Below are 15,531 nucleotides of genomic sequence, written 5' to 3' on the forward strand. Positions count from 1 at the left end.
TTCTTTCTTTCTTTCTTTCTTTCTTTCTTTCTTTCTTTCTTTCTTTCAACAGAAGAGGAGGCAAGCTCATCTCAGTGCAGTATTCCAGAGCCCCTGATTTCTGTCTAATTTTCTTTCTATTATTTCCAAAACATGTTTACTTAGTCCTTCAGGAACAAAGAACAAAATCATAGACAATCAAAGGAAAATAAAGAATGACATAGGAGAGGACAGATTGTACTATTTTCAGGGATGTGAATTGGGGACAATAATGCCAGGATATGTGTCTGCTCTGCAATAAATAAATAAATACAATGTGAGCCATATATATGTGGCTTTACATTTTTCAGTAACCACTTAAAAAATAGAAACAGAAGGAGTTGACTTTAATAATATGTTTTATGTAACCCATATCTCAAGATCATTTCAATATTTAATCAATATTTTAAAAAATGATTTGAGGTATTTTGCATTTTTTAGTAATCTGTGTGTTTTCTATATTTTTAGAACATCTCAATTCAGATTAACCACATTGCAAGGACTCCAAATAGCCTCATTTGACTAATGGCTACTATGTTGAACAGTATTACTCTAGAACAGCAAGGAAATGTAAAATAGAATTTCCTACTAACTACTTTCAATATTTCAAAAGTCTGTTTAATAGTATGCATTTATCCCAAAGTTGGCCATCAGACTAACTGCAGTGACAATCATGTCAATAAATGAATAAGGTTAATACTCAGTGAAGGCTGGATACAGAGCTGAGAAGGGGTTTAATGCTCTGTGAGCACTGCCTCGAATTTCTTAATATTTTGTCTTTGAGTTTGGGTTTTGTAAGTGAAGTCTGCTGGGACTATGAGGTATGTAACCGCTACTTGCCACCTGCCTTGCCAGAAGGTGCTAATTTGCCTTCTGCTACACCCAGCCTATGTTCACCAGCTTCACCCAGAGTTGCCCACATCATCTGGGGAGTATAATCATACCAGAGGCATCACAACATTAAATAACAATCAAAAAATACCATGACAGCTCAATGGAGACATGGTGGAAGAGAAGAGAAGCTTGTTTCCTGATTTTGAAAGAGGGCCCCACAATTTCATTTGGAACTGGGCCCTCCATATTACGTAGCTGATTATAGCTGTTTTTGTCCCTATTGCTTTTAACTGTTTTGTAGCACTTGAAATTGCTGCTCTTTTAAAAAACAAAATTGGGGGAAAAATTCTTTCTTAGTAAAGGAATTTTGCTAGACAAACTCTAAGGAAAGATGTGTTATATATGGGTAATGTATTGAGTCTGATATATTTTATTACATGGCTAATGTAATAGATGGCGTCTTTGATGCAGAAAATATTACGAATCCTTGATATTGACTCAGGATGTGTTCCAAAACAGCTAAATCAGGCAACTCAACAAAAGGCCAAGTCATTGTGTGGATATTTTAGAAAGAAGGGTGACTATCCTTTGATTTGTTTTACATGCCGTAACCAGTTAATTTACTAAATTTTTCACTATGTTGGACATAGCGGTGACATCCTATAAACACAGTCTGATGAGAATAAAGTTCTATGTAATGGAATTTGGCATTTTCTATATGCAGGGATTTAATGACCAGAGCTATGGGAGAGTCTTGTAAATTGTGATCTGTAATGAAAATAAAACCAAAATGCTGAGATACTATTAATAAATACAGTCGATTCACCCAAAAGGGCTGGAGCTGCATTGCAAGGTCTTTGGATGAGAAGTGAGGAAATTCTGAGTGTGCGAGTGATCTGTGCCCATCGTGGGCACCAGCAGAGGAAGATAGCTCTGCTTCTGCTTCTGAGCTGTGTACCTGGAGAAGCGGTTCCTTATTTATAAGCCCCCACGGCAAAGCCTGGTGACCCTTACTATCTCTTTTACTTCAGAGATTCCATGATTCATAAAGACTACAAACAGAAATGTACTGAGACTTTGGATCATTTCTCATACAGGAGGACCTATCTCTCCCCAGTCAACATCATCGTCACTGAGACTTGGAGAAAGAAGTCACCTTGGAGGACTATCTACCAGTACTTCGTGGAAGGGAATCCTGGGGTGCTCAGTTTTCTTTTCTAGTCCATGTCATGCTTTTCTTTCTTCTTCCTCCTCCTCTTCTTGCTCCTCCTCCTGCTGCTTCTCCTCCTCCTTTTTTTTGGATGACCATCTAAATGCCTATTTATTTGCCAGCATGGTTTATACTTTATATTAATATGTTCGGGGCATTCATTCCAGGCCCTCAGAAATCCGAGCTACCAATAGCCTGTTGTTTCCCTAGCCTCCAGACTTTCTTCGCTCCAAGCTGCCTGTTGCCGATCCTTTGCTCTTTGGGGGTGTCTGTTTTCGCCGTCATAATCTTCACCTCACACACTTTTTGGGAATCCATGTTGTTTAACTAAGCAGACTACAAAGAGTTTCCTTCCCAAGAGAATGCCAATAACCTCCAAAGATGGCTTTTCATAATCTCAAGCTTCCTGGGCACCAGGTGTCTTCTCAAATACGTGGATCTGTTTGAAATTTTCCGAAAAGCCAGTTTAGAAATTAGAGATCAGCTCTTGTTTAGGGCCATTGGAAAGGACCAGGTAAATGACTGGCTGCTCTCAGGGACCTGAGACCATTCATCCTGCTGTGAGTGCCCCGGCCATGGGGTGTTAGCAAGTGCCACCAGCCAGCACAGAGCACAGCGCCCAGTGCTCCAGCGGCCGTGATAGACACAATCCATTCTTAATGCCTTGTGTCAGGCATCCCTGCTGCCCTCTCACCATTCTTAATAATAAGACAAAAGTGATATTTTAGGGTAACAGTTAATAAATAATGTGACTTATCCAATCACACCTTTCACTAAAATATTATTATCTTTTGGCAGATTCATTACTGTGGAGACACCGGGTTCTGATGAAACATTCTCTAATTCTACCACTAGTACATTTTCCAGAGTTGTCTTTCTTTTAATTTAATTCACCCACTCTGGAAGCATACTGTCCACTGCAATTACTGAATGAGCATTTAATCTCACGTAACTAAGGCATTTTAATCTTTTCTTATGGAAAGACAATTAAAAGATCCTGATATTGCTATGATATGGATACATTTCATCCCAACCTAGTGAATCGAAGTTTCCTTTGTTCTCCTAACTATACATTAAGACAAATGGAGTCTCCAGACACTGTACTGTGATGGTTAAGCCACCTTATCACAAAGTGTGATAAATATTTCAAAACATAGTCTGTTGAAGAGAAAGCTTACCAGATCTTCCTTGTGCAGAGGTGAGCCTAGAGGTGGAGAATCGCGACAGAAGTTTTTATAGTTGTTATGGTAGCTTGATTTATGGTCTGTTATATTTGTCCCAAAGCAATAAATCTTGGCACTTTTTAAATGCTATGTTGCTAAGAGAAATATTGGATCACTTTAAAACTGCAAGGGATGATTTTGTTATACTATAGCATTTCTACATTGATAATTTCAATTTTTTAGTTATAATATTAGTACTACACTAGTATAAAATAAAAGAAAGTTTATGAGCTTTTTAAAGAAGATTTTACTTATTTATTTGAGAAAGAGAGAGTGAGAATGTGAGAGATAGAGCACGAGTGCTAGGGGAGGGGCAGAGGGAGAGGGAGAAGCAGACTCCTTGCTGAGCAGAGAGCCCACATGGGGCTTAATCCCAGGACCCTGGGATCATGACCTGAGCCCAAGGCAGACACTCAACTGACTGAGCCACCCAGGCACCCTAAAAGTTTATGAACTTTTAAACTTTTTTCAAAATCAATACCTTTTCCTGGGGCACCTGGGTGGCTCAGTTGGTTAAGCATCTGACTCGGTTGGAGTTTGCTTGGGATTCCTTCTCTCTCCCTCTGCCCATCCCCCACCTCTAAAATAAAATAAATAAATCTTTAAAAAAAATCAATACCTTTTCCTTAGTTTGACTTTCACATCATTGTTATTTCCTGGGCACACAGCATGCTATGTTAAAAGGATTTTACATGTACCCTGAATGTTTGTAATGTACCTTAGCTTATTATCAACTCCAGCGAAAATACATAAATATAAATCTGCGATGTGTTGTTTATCTAAGAAGGTAATTTCCCCCTGACTATTTTGCCTGGCCTCTAAAACTGACACTGGTGTATATATTTAACTTGTACCGGTCACTCTTTTATTAGGAAAGAACTCACACAGCATTATGTATTTTCATAATACCTTGGGCATAGTTGAGAAATGTCATATCCTTTTTCTCCAACTTCCTTCTCTCAGCCACATCCATTCATGACCTAATTCCCCTTCAGATTGTGGTGATATAAATGGGTCACAGGTTAATAAGTTTGCATTTCAGAAATAAGGCAACTCCAATTTGATTTTTATTATGCATTTATTCCTCAAGGATCATTTCATATTTATTGAAAGTTGGTAAAACAACAATTGTGTTCAGACTGATAGTGATCTGGTAACCAATGTGAAATATGTCTGTAAAACAAAAAGGGTTTTACTTTTTTCTTTGTGAAAACATTCAGATGGCTGAAACAGCCATTCTAATGGTAATATTTGAACTTTTTAAAGATACCCTTTTAAAAGAATTTTTTTATTCTTTTATATATGCTGCTTTGTTACATTTTCTTATGAACATTTTAAAAAATTACATAAAATTTTATTAATGTAAGTGTTTGGATTCTAAGTAAATGGCATAATCTGGTATAAGAAAGTATTCATGCATATTTTACTTTTTTTGTGGAGGGAATGATGACTGAATCAGAAATCCACAGAAAGACTATCTAAGAACTTCTATCTATATATAAATTCATCAGGATATAGATGTACTTTGCATATTGTTTCTTTATTAACCAGGAGCTGCTTTGGTTATTGGGCTGAGGTGTTGCCAGCCCGAGGTGTACTCCCTGATTACATATGTAAAAGAATATACACTAAGTTGAACAGAAAGCTGATAGCAATGTAGGCTAAGTGCATTTAATTAGCTGTTTATTCAAATACCCTATTCATTATTTCTCCCCCTAAGAATGAGATAGTTGTGTGTGCGTTTGTATGTTTGTATGGTGGAAGCAGGGCGGTGAGGATATCTGTACAATTTTTTGGAGGGGTCCTGGGGAAGAGAAGAGACAAAGGCTTCATTTACGAAGATGTAGACAGTTGAACGTGTACAGAACCTAAAGGGTTGGATTTACTTATTTTATGGCATTTCCACATTGATCGTGTGAATTTTCTAGTTAAAAATGTTAGTACCACACAAGCGTAAGCAGAAAGCCATCATGTCACTCCAAAACTCTCGTGGTTTAGAAGAGCTCTGGGTGAAAATGGGGGTAGCCACCTTCTTCCTTAATCATGCAGGATTCCCTTGAGGTGAAATGGAATTGGGATAGAAATAGTCATTTGAGGTTTTTGGTTGTGTCTTTTGAAATATAACTTCTTATTTCATGAGACTCTTGGCAAAAGTAAAGAAAATGACAAGGCAAGAAATATCTAGTATAGCGTTGTTGACTTATTTATTTATTTAAAATATTTATTTATTTTTAGTTTCAGGTGTATGGCATAGTGGTTTGATATATATACATTAGGAAATGGTTACAATAGTCTACCACAATAAGTCTAGTTAACCATATAGAGTTGGTGTAGTATTATTGCCTATATTCCCTATGCTGTACTTTACATCCCTGTGTGTTATTTATTTTATAACTGGAAGATTGTTACCTCTTAATCCCCTTCACCTATTTCCTCTATCCCCCCCATCCCCATCCCTGCTGGCAACCACAAAGCACCAGTTTATTCTCTATATTTACGAGTCTGTTTCTATTTGTTTGTTCACTTGTTTGTTTGTTTTTTTAGATTCTACATGTAAATGAAATCATATGGTATTTGTCTTTCTCTATCTGAGTTATTTAGCATACCCTTTAGTTCCCTCCATGTTCTTGCAAATGGCAAGATCTCATCCTTTTTTATGGCTGAATAATATTCCCCCCCATTTTCTTTATTCATTCATCCATCGATGGGCACTTGGGCTGCTTCCATATCTTGGCTGTTGTAAATAATGCTGCAATAAACATAGGGGTGTGTATGTCTTTTTGAATTAGTGTTTTCTTTATTTTTTTAAAAAGATGTGTTTTATTTATTTATTTGAGAGAAAGAAAGAGAGAGAACACAAGTGGGGTGAGGGTCAGAGGGAGAAGCAGACTCCCTGCTGAGCAGGGAGCCCGATGTGGGACTCGATCCTGGGTGTTTTCATTTTCTTCAGATAAATACCTAGAAGTAGAATTGCTGGATTTCTGTGGTAGTTTTATTTTTAATTTTTTGAGGAATCGCCATACTATTTTCCACAGTGCCTGCACCAATTTACATTCCCACTAACAGTGCACAAGGGTTCCCTTTTCTCCACATCCTTGCCAATGCCTGCTATTTTTTGTCTTCTTGATAATCGCCATTCTGACAGGTGTAAGGTGATAGAGTGTTTTTTAAAATCATCCTTCGACTGAACATGATAGTAGGGAAGGAAATGCAAATCTCATTTTATCTGAGTCAATCCACCTCAAAAATACCATTCAGGTGCAAAATTACACAACAATTTAGATAGACATCTGGAGTTAAGACAGACCTGAATTCAAATCTCAGTTCTGTGTCTTAATAATTCCATGATCCCTGCAAAAGTTTTGAAATTTTCTGACTTCTAGGATGTCAAATGAGAATGGTATTGAAATGTCTTCTTCATGTGGTTATTGTAAACATTAAAGAAAAATAACATATGTAAGGTTTAGTAGAATACCTGGCATATTATAATAATCCCAGACATGCAGCTTTAGAAAAAAGAGGGTAAAAAAAAAAGAATGAAATATTTAAGAAAAACAAACATTTTTGCCATTTACCAGATCTTCAAACCAGGCTGTTGGTTTTTCCCTAGAACTACATAGCTATTTCTCTCCCTCTGGGAAAAAAAAAAAAAAAAAAGAAGGAATAAGTGACCTGTTGAAAACCATGCCTGACCTTGAGGCAGAGTTTATGAATTCTGAAAGGGTGAAGAAAAATCTAATAATTAACTATGTACCCACTATCCAAACAATTATTGTGGGAGTCCCGGTCAACTCTGCAGGTTTCCACAGGCTCTGCTGTACCAGTAACTCGGTAGCTTTCACGGAGAAGGTGGCTGTGCCCAAGGCTCAAGCAGCCATGGAGGGCTTTTTTCTTCACCCTTAGGGATCCAGAGTCTTTTTGAGGAAGAGAAGTGCCAATGAGTTGAACGACTTGCTTCTTTCTGAATTAGAAGTCTTAAAGGCTGATGGTACAAGAAGAGCCCCCTCAACCCACCTTTTCGGCTCTGGGAATTATTTGAAGCATTTTATGACGTAAGTCATGCTGATATCAAGTCACTTGAAAGGCTGGACCCAACGTGACTTCTATTTTAACGAGTTGCTGAATTGCAACAAAATTTTACAATATTAAAACTGCATGCACGGGACTCTGTTGATTCAAGTCACTCTGTTTGGCAGAAGTAGATCATTAGTGTTTATGTCAATGCCCAAGTATAGGAATAATGGAAATTTCTTTGCCCAATACTATAATTTTGCTTGTGTAGATATTGTCAAATTAGAAAATGTTTAATAGAAATTTCCGTAGACTCTACCTCATTTAAATAGGCAACTCCCCTCATTCCCTTTGCATAAACCATGTCACAATATACCTTAAGCTCCTCATAAAAACAGGGGCCAGACTCTGTTCCTGTCAGATGCTTATTCACTGCTTATTGACTTGCATTGGACTGATTTAAAATAATGTTTCATTAATCCATACTGAGAAGCCCAAGACGTAAGGGATCTTCTGTATATGGATATAATACAATTGACATATATTTGATTATGAGACTACTCAAAGGAAGAAGCAGTGGAGATTTTTCTATAAAGTGACTTCAGAAGGTTTATTGGTGCTTTGGCACAGCCTTTTAATTGTTGGGGTTTTTCCAATTTGTAAACAAAAATGTGTGTTTTTTCTCTGTAGCCTGTCTTTTATCTTTGACTTTAAATGACTAGAAAGAGAATCTAATAGTTTTAAGTCAGAATAGTGATATGCTTATTTTAAACAATATTATATTCAGAAGATCCTCTATTTTAATTTGACAATTTTTTTTCTTATGGGGTACAAATAAGTGGTAGAGGAATGATTTTGGAAAAAGGAATAGTAACATGTAGAATAAAAAGATCACTTTGACTTCAAAAGAAGGTTCTTTCTCTTTTCTCCTTTCTCTATTTGTCACACACACACACACACACACTCACACACACACACACTTACTAATATGTTTAGTTAACACTGGACCAGTATAATTAATTTGTGGTTTTAGAATAATCTGTTATTTATATAGCTTCTTACTGTCAGAACCTGATTTGAAAGATAGTAAATGCTGAGGTGAAATATAAAATCTTTCCTAGGCAAAGAGGACACAAATTCCAATTTTATTTCATGCCTTAAATTGACAAAGTAGTCTCTACCCTTCAAATTTTATAGTATTAAAACTGCATGCACGGGACTGTGTTGATTCAAGTCACTCAGTTTGGCAGAAGTAGATCATTAGAGTTGCCATCTGTTTGCTGAGGTGAGTCTGTCCCTAGGTGGCCAGGACCCAGAGTTGGGCCCCAGCTCTGGTTGTGTAGCTGTGGGAGGGAGGTGCCTGGGCATCTGACTGCAGGTGCTCTGCCTGCTTCATGGCGCTGACCACCCCTTGCAATGGGCGCACATTCCCACTGGGCCTTCCCCTTGCTTACCAGTGGCCCCACTTCTCACATGCCCCTTATAGGGCGATTCCTGGGAGCAAGGAAGACATGGGGTGGCTGAAATCCTCTGCCTCCTCATATTCTCCTTCCCTCCCCTACTTTTCCTCAGCTTCTCCATTCTCTTGCCCCCTTAGAAAAAGAGAGAAGCCAAAATGCAATTAAAGTGGCCTTTTTTTGAGCTACTGGCCTTTAAGGGGTCTTTATGGGAAAGCTGAAATACAATCCACTTTCAAGAAAAAGAATATTTCTTTATACAAACACGATCTGGCCGGCTGTAGGTGTTCCAAGAGAGAACAAGTACTCCAAATACTAAAAAAAAAATCATCTATAAAGGATTGAACAATAACCACCAGGGTTCAGGAGATTTCCTGGGGATTAATGAGTAGCTGGGAAGAATCCATGGCCTTCAACTGTACTCTGGGCAATTAACCTCAGCTAGTCAGTACTTGCTAAGAAATGCCCTGCACTGTAGCAGTGATTGCCATTGTGAGGTATAAACATATAAGAACACTTTTAGTGTGATTTTATTTCAATGTGCCCTTTGCTTCTGAAAGACTGTGTTGCATCGTGTGGAGCATTTGGTGGCTAATAACATAGAGCGCGTTACCCGACCATACACGCCTCATCACATTAACCAAGCTGATTGGAATAATGTTTGAGGGAAGAAATTAATATTTTATTGTGGCAAGAAAATTGTGGAGAAAACCTGTTTAAAATACTAACTACGCAGCCAAGGTTGTATCGAGTTTAGAGCAAACCAGGTATGATTTTATCACAATTAAAACATTTCTCTTCAGAGTAAGGGCTTTTTTTCTTTTTTCATGGAGATAAGATCCCCTCAAAAATTAAAAAAACAAAAACAAAAACAAACAAGAGTCGTCTGTCACTTTCTGGCTAAACTTTATGCTAGCAAAGTAGTTCATTAGTTAAAAGATTCGTGACCAAGTTCACTTTGGTTTTAATTTTTAAGGGGGGATATGGAAAAATTATTTTTAACCTGATGTACTAAGATAGATACTTACATTTTTTCACTTATCATTGTGATTCTCAGTTCATTTCATCTGTCAAACTCTATCCCAACGAATTAAAAACTGGCTTTGTCGTTTATGTTGCTTGCATCTGACGTGAACCAAATTTGAGGTTAGAGCTAATGTCAGTCGAACATTCCAGAGGACCCAGGCTGCTCATACCTGACTTCACGATGGTGTTACCATTCAGGGGACTAGTGAACTAACTAAACCTTCATGCCAGTTCCTGAAACATTGATAGTACCCTTCAGAGGCTTTGCCTCAGGGAGTCTAGAACTCAGTGTTCAATAAATGGATCAGAGGCATGTTCTTTATATTTAAAAAATTTTTTAAAAGATTTTATTTATTTATTTGACACAGAGAGAGAGAGGGCACACGCAGGGGGAGCAGCAGGCAGAGGGAGAAGCAGGCTCCCTGCTGAGCAGGGAGCCTGATGTGGAGCTCGATCCCAGGACCCTGGAATCATGACCTGAGCTGAAGGCAGCTGCTTAACTGACTGAGCCACCCAGGTGCCCCTGGAGGCATATTCTTTAGTTCTGCTTCTTAACTGAATATGACTTTAAAATTACTGGTTCTGGAAAATGTAAAGCAATACAGAAGCCAGAGAGGAAATATGTATTTCCAGATACACCCCCTCCCCCAAAGGCAAATACCAAGAGGAGATAGACTGTCACTACAGGAACTGGGGCACGGTTTATGGGGTCAGACTGGTGTCCAAGGTCATAACAGGTGGAGGTGAGCGCTCCTGTGCCTGGCAGAGTGACTCAGAGCCTGGGGGCCTGCACCTTGTTTGACTATTCTTTGGGACAATTCTTCTTTTTTTTTTTTTTAAAGCCCATTCTGTGGACGGGCTTAGCTTCTAAACTGGGCAGGGACTGAATGTTAGAGAGGAGACTTCCTCTGCCTATCGTTTCCTCTGCCTATCAAGAAGGACTCTCCTCCAGTCTCATGGCAGATAGAAACATAACGGCGCTTTCCTGGAGTGAAGGTGTTGTCTCATTTTCTAATTCCAATATGCGCAAACTCACATGTTAAATGGGGGTAGAACAGCTAGCTACAGCGATAATAAATTTTGAAATATGTGAGGCTAAAGTGAGAAGGTCAAAGTCCATTCGGTAGATAAATATGTAACTAGGAAGAAAATTAGAGGACAAGTAGCACTACTACAAAAAATAGGAATGGCTTAAATCAAGGAGTTGAAATCCAGGCTCAAGTTTTAAACTCATGTTAAAACATGCCCTGTGTGTCACTGATGGTTCCTTGATAGCTGAGGCTCACCAGAGGTGATGGTTCTATGCACAGTGGAAGGAGCAGTGAGTTGTAACTGTTAGGTGCAGGACCTCTGGAGTAAGAACTTCTGTCTGCTACCCATCCAGCTGTGTACTGAGTCATCTGCAACCCTGAGCACGTCGTTAACCTCTTCATGTCCCAGTCCCCAGGCTGCCTCTAGGCCTCAGTGCCCTCCTCTTTATCAGAGGTGCTGCTTAATTATTTAAATTCTTGGGGAAGTACGAGTTTTGGTTTGCCCATTGGTTGTGTCAGTAGGATTTGGGTCTTAGAATTATATCTAAATGGGGTAGTAAAATGGGGATACAAATTCCCGGCAGGACTACTATGAAGATTTAAAGATGATGACAGCCCAGGAGGTAAAATAGATTATTGAATTCAATCCTCACCGAAGCAAGGCAGGTGTGATTGAAATCTCTGTTTTATAGATGTCAACAGAGGTACAGAGATACCGGTGTGATGCTTTTATCACATAGTAAGTATTCAATAAAGTTAACTTTAGCAGTTTTGGTTAAGAAAATATTCTTTTATTGGAAATGCTAAAAAAAGCCTAGTGTATTAGTTTGTGAGGATTGGCATTACAAACTACCACAGACTGGATGGCTTAAATAATAGAAATGTGTTTTCTCATAGTCTTGGAGGCTAGGAGTCTGAGTCAAGGTGTAGGAGGTTGGTTTCTTCTGAGGCCTCTTCCCTTGGCTTATGGATGGTCATCTTTCCTCAGTGTCTTCCCATGGCGATCCTTCTGTTTGTATCTGTGTCTTAATCATCTCTTCTCATAAGGATGTCTGTTATCTTGGATTAGGACCCCTCCATGACCTCATTTTAATTTAATTATGTTTTTACAGGCACTATTTCCACATAAAGTCAAATTCTGCATTATGGGGTAAGGACTTCAATAGATGATTTTTGTGGAGGCACAATTTAGGACATCGAGAAGGGCAAGTAAAAACATTCTGAGGTTAAACAGTCCAGTCTAGGAGGTCTCAGCAATAAAATCCTAAAACCAGGGGTATAGAGCTGTCTCCAGCCATGTCCTTAGGCTCAGTGCCTTGGCACATAATGAAGAATGTCTGTAACTCTGAACACCTCAAATTATGCACTTGAACCACTAAAAGTTCCTTTCCCTCAACCCAAGGACTTTGATCCTTTGAAACTTTTTAAAAAACATCAGCCTCAACAGCACAAACCTTCCATGGTCACAGATCTCTTTATATTTTAGTAACAAAGGGATGCAGATTATCAGGGAATTCCTATAAGAAGGTAGATTATTTCTTCCCTCTACCATCAGTCCATCAAGACCAAATTCAATTGCCATCCTCTCTGTCTTTTAGAAAAGGAAGAGATGGCTTGAAAGTATCCCCCCACTTTGGTCTTAGCGCAAAGTGATGGGACTATATGCACTGAATATTTGCAGATGTTCCTGGCACCTAGAGGATATTTAGCTGAGAGGAGTGGGAAAGAATGGTTTGGAGCAACAGATGGATGGGCAGCCTTGAAAATTTGTGGCAAAACCCACACAGTCAGAGTGGAGAAGTGTAGATATGCTGCTTCATAATCTTCTCAATGATTCTCACCTAGAAGTTCCTGTTTGGGTTCTGTTTTTGCTAGTTTGACATTCATTATTTATTTTTATTCCTGTTGTTTGGACATTATTCTTTTTGCTTTTGATGACACTGCCTGTATGTAAATAAGTTTGTCTGTTTTTATTTTACTCTTTTGGGACATTACACGTTGATAAAGAGGCTAGAAGAGAACAGTTTGCCATTCATGCAACTAATAGTGCTAAAAGGCTTCAAGAACACAGTTCCATTTTCCACTGAAAAACTATAAATAGACTGAATGTTAGTAGTAATTTTAAATGATTTTAAAAATGGTTGGTTTCAGAATTCTGAAGAAATATTTCTTAATTTTTATCTTTTAGCACAAGGATAAACATTGGTGTTATACTTATTTATATTTATACTTATTTATATTTATTTTTATTTTTCTATAATATTGTTTCCTAATTTTATATGATATTGTAGGACACATACAATAAAAACCTGCTCTTTCATGTTGTTCCTTTTCTCTGTCCCTCCTTTCAATTTACAACCATGAAAATGTTGGCTACATCACAAACTAGACTTTAAAAATCTCATACTTGATTGAACCACTCTTTATTGTATTTTTTTTTAAGTAAAAGCTTGACCAGAATTTGCTTCTAATGGAAAAGAGGTTGGGATTTTGGAGGCAGTGGTTCAAATTATTGCTCCCCCATTCAATATTTTGTTGACTTAAGCAATATTCCTTGCCTCCCTCAGGCTTAGTGTCTTCATCTGTAAATGGAAAAATGAATAGGAGAACATCTAGAATGTACACATTAGACACCCCTGGATACTATTCTGTTGCCTAAGGATGAATTTACCCTGGCTAAGAGTGAAGTGTGTCTCTTCTCCACACTTTCTACAATTGGCTTTCTCTTTGAAACATATTAGGAATAATTATTAGGAATAAATACCAATAAAAATAGCAACAGCAATCAAACCACCACAATGATCATAATAAAAGCAAATTTTTATTTACGGTGTGCTGGGTGCCGGGCTAAGTGCTTTACATGGGATTCCTTTTTTTACTTGTCATCACCATTTCACAGGGGAGCTGCGATTAGTCCCATATTACTGATAAGAGAAGCAAATGAGTTAAGCAAATTGATCAAGATCACACCTTTGTGCTACTAAGTGGCAGTCAGGATTTGTTTAATGGGATGTCTCATATAGATACTAATGAAGACTCTTGGATACATAAAGGAATAAATTATGGTTCATTTCCATTTCAAACTGCAAAAGAACTGAAAGGAAATTGAAAGAAAGAAAATTCTAAATTATAGAACTAAATAAATAAAAATAATTTCCTGTAACCTCTGGCCAACTGATTGGAAATTTTCAAGTAAGGCATCAATTCAAATTGGACATATATGAAAGATTGTCTATACAGCTATCCGTCAATCCCTCATGAGCAAACTGGGAGTTCCATTCTTCTTGGTGGACACATAGCTATGTTTCTAAAGTCATAAACATTCTGCCCCCAGCCTAAAGGATAAGTAATAAAGTATTTTTACGAGGGGGAAAAAGACCAACAGAAATGTCTAAGTCTTTGTAATTCTTCAAATTCTAGTTGAATAGATGTTATATAAGCAATTATAATTATAATTTAAATTTCATAAACTTGACGGGCGCCTGGGTGGCTCAGTTAGTTAAGCGTCTGCCTTCGGCTCAGGTCATGATGGGGCTCCTTGCTCAGCAAGGAGTTTGCTTGTCTCCCTCTCCCTCTGCCTGCTGCTCCCCCTGCATGGGCTTGCTCTCTCTGTGAAATAAATAAATAAAATCTTTTTAAAAATTTCATAAACTTGAAAAAATATTATGTTACAGAAATATGATTACAGAGATACATTCTAGATATATGGATAAACTAAATTCCTTTCAAAAACTTTATTCAGAAATGTATATAATATTTTTCAGTTTTTTTTTTTTTTTTAAGATTCTATTTATTTATTTGACAGAGAGAGACAGAGTGAGAGAGGGAACACTAGCAGGGGGAGTGGGAGAGGGAGAAGTAGGCTTCCCGCCTAGCAGGGAGCCCGATCCCAGGACCCTGGGATCATGACCTGAGCTGAAGGCAGATGCTTAACGACTGAGCCACCCAGGCACCCCAATATTTTTCAGTTTGTAGTTGGGTGTTTAATAGCTCCGTGTTCTTGAACATGTGCCCTTCGGACCTGGTAGGTGAGACAGGATTAAAACAATAACAGTCCCACTGTCTGAACAGTGGATTCTTACCTTAGGGATAATTATCTCTGAAAAGGAGGTTACTACACTTCTAAAGGGGGTTGCATACACCTAAGTGGAAGTAACATAGCATCTTTATCCTTCTGATAAAATTTAAAAATAATGCAAAGAGGTTCTTTGAAATATTATAGACAAAACACATGCTATTGAAACTGGGGTTTATTCCCCTTCTTCTGCATCATTCCCATTTCAGAAAGACTCCAGTGCATTGCAGAAGACTGTGATGGTAGATGAATTTTGAATAGTTTCTGGCTGAATGGAAACATGACAAACTAAGCTAAGGGGACAAAGGATTCTCTTCCAGTCTCTGTACAATTAGCAAATAGTCCTTGGGACAAAGGACAAGCCATCCAATTCTGGGGAAGATGGAAGGTCAATGACTCCTTTGCTGGTGGAACACCTCAAATGAATATCTCTCCCATTTAGCAGCTGAAATTAAAGGAGGGAAATCAACTTTGCACAAAGAGCTAATTCCTAATGGGTTACTATTAAACAAAGGGGATTACTCACTGAGGAAATATGGAGGATCAACACATTCACTGTGTCTGTAGCAGGAGTTGTTTTAGCATGTCTAAGTAACATTTTTGGGGGGTTCAATGTGTTCAGTCTATTTAAAGTAGGGATTTGAGA

General features: G+C 38.1%; 1 protein-coding gene across 4 annotated transcripts in view; it reads left to right on the forward strand.

The window, feature by feature from the left end:
* The window catches only part of TMEM182 (transmembrane protein 182), a 130,016-nt gene that overhangs the window by 111,381 nt on the left and 3,104 nt on the right, over positions 1–15,531 (forward strand). The window contains exon 6 of one of the 4 annotated variants that reach the window (XM_035001861.1): positions 1,950–2,392. The exons of 1 other annotated variant lie outside the window; for it this stretch is intronic. In XM_035001861.1, the coding sequence (XP_034857752.1) occupies positions 1,950–2,206 (257 nt within the window). In that variant the 3' untranslated portion in view covers positions 2,207–2,392. Of the gene's footprint in view, positions 1–1,949; positions 2,393–15,531 lie in introns of those variants that run through there. 2 more of the 4 variants (XM_035001862.1, XM_035001864.1) reach the window with 2 other exon arrangements.

The sequence above is a fragment of the Mirounga leonina genome, unplaced genomic scaffold (genome assembly GCF_011800145.1).
Source record: "Mirounga leonina isolate KUSES-001 unplaced genomic scaffold, KU_Mleo_1.0 Mir_125, whole genome shotgun sequence".
In the NCBI taxonomy this organism is placed as follows: domain Eukaryota; kingdom Metazoa; phylum Chordata; class Mammalia; order Carnivora; family Phocidae; genus Mirounga; species Mirounga leonina.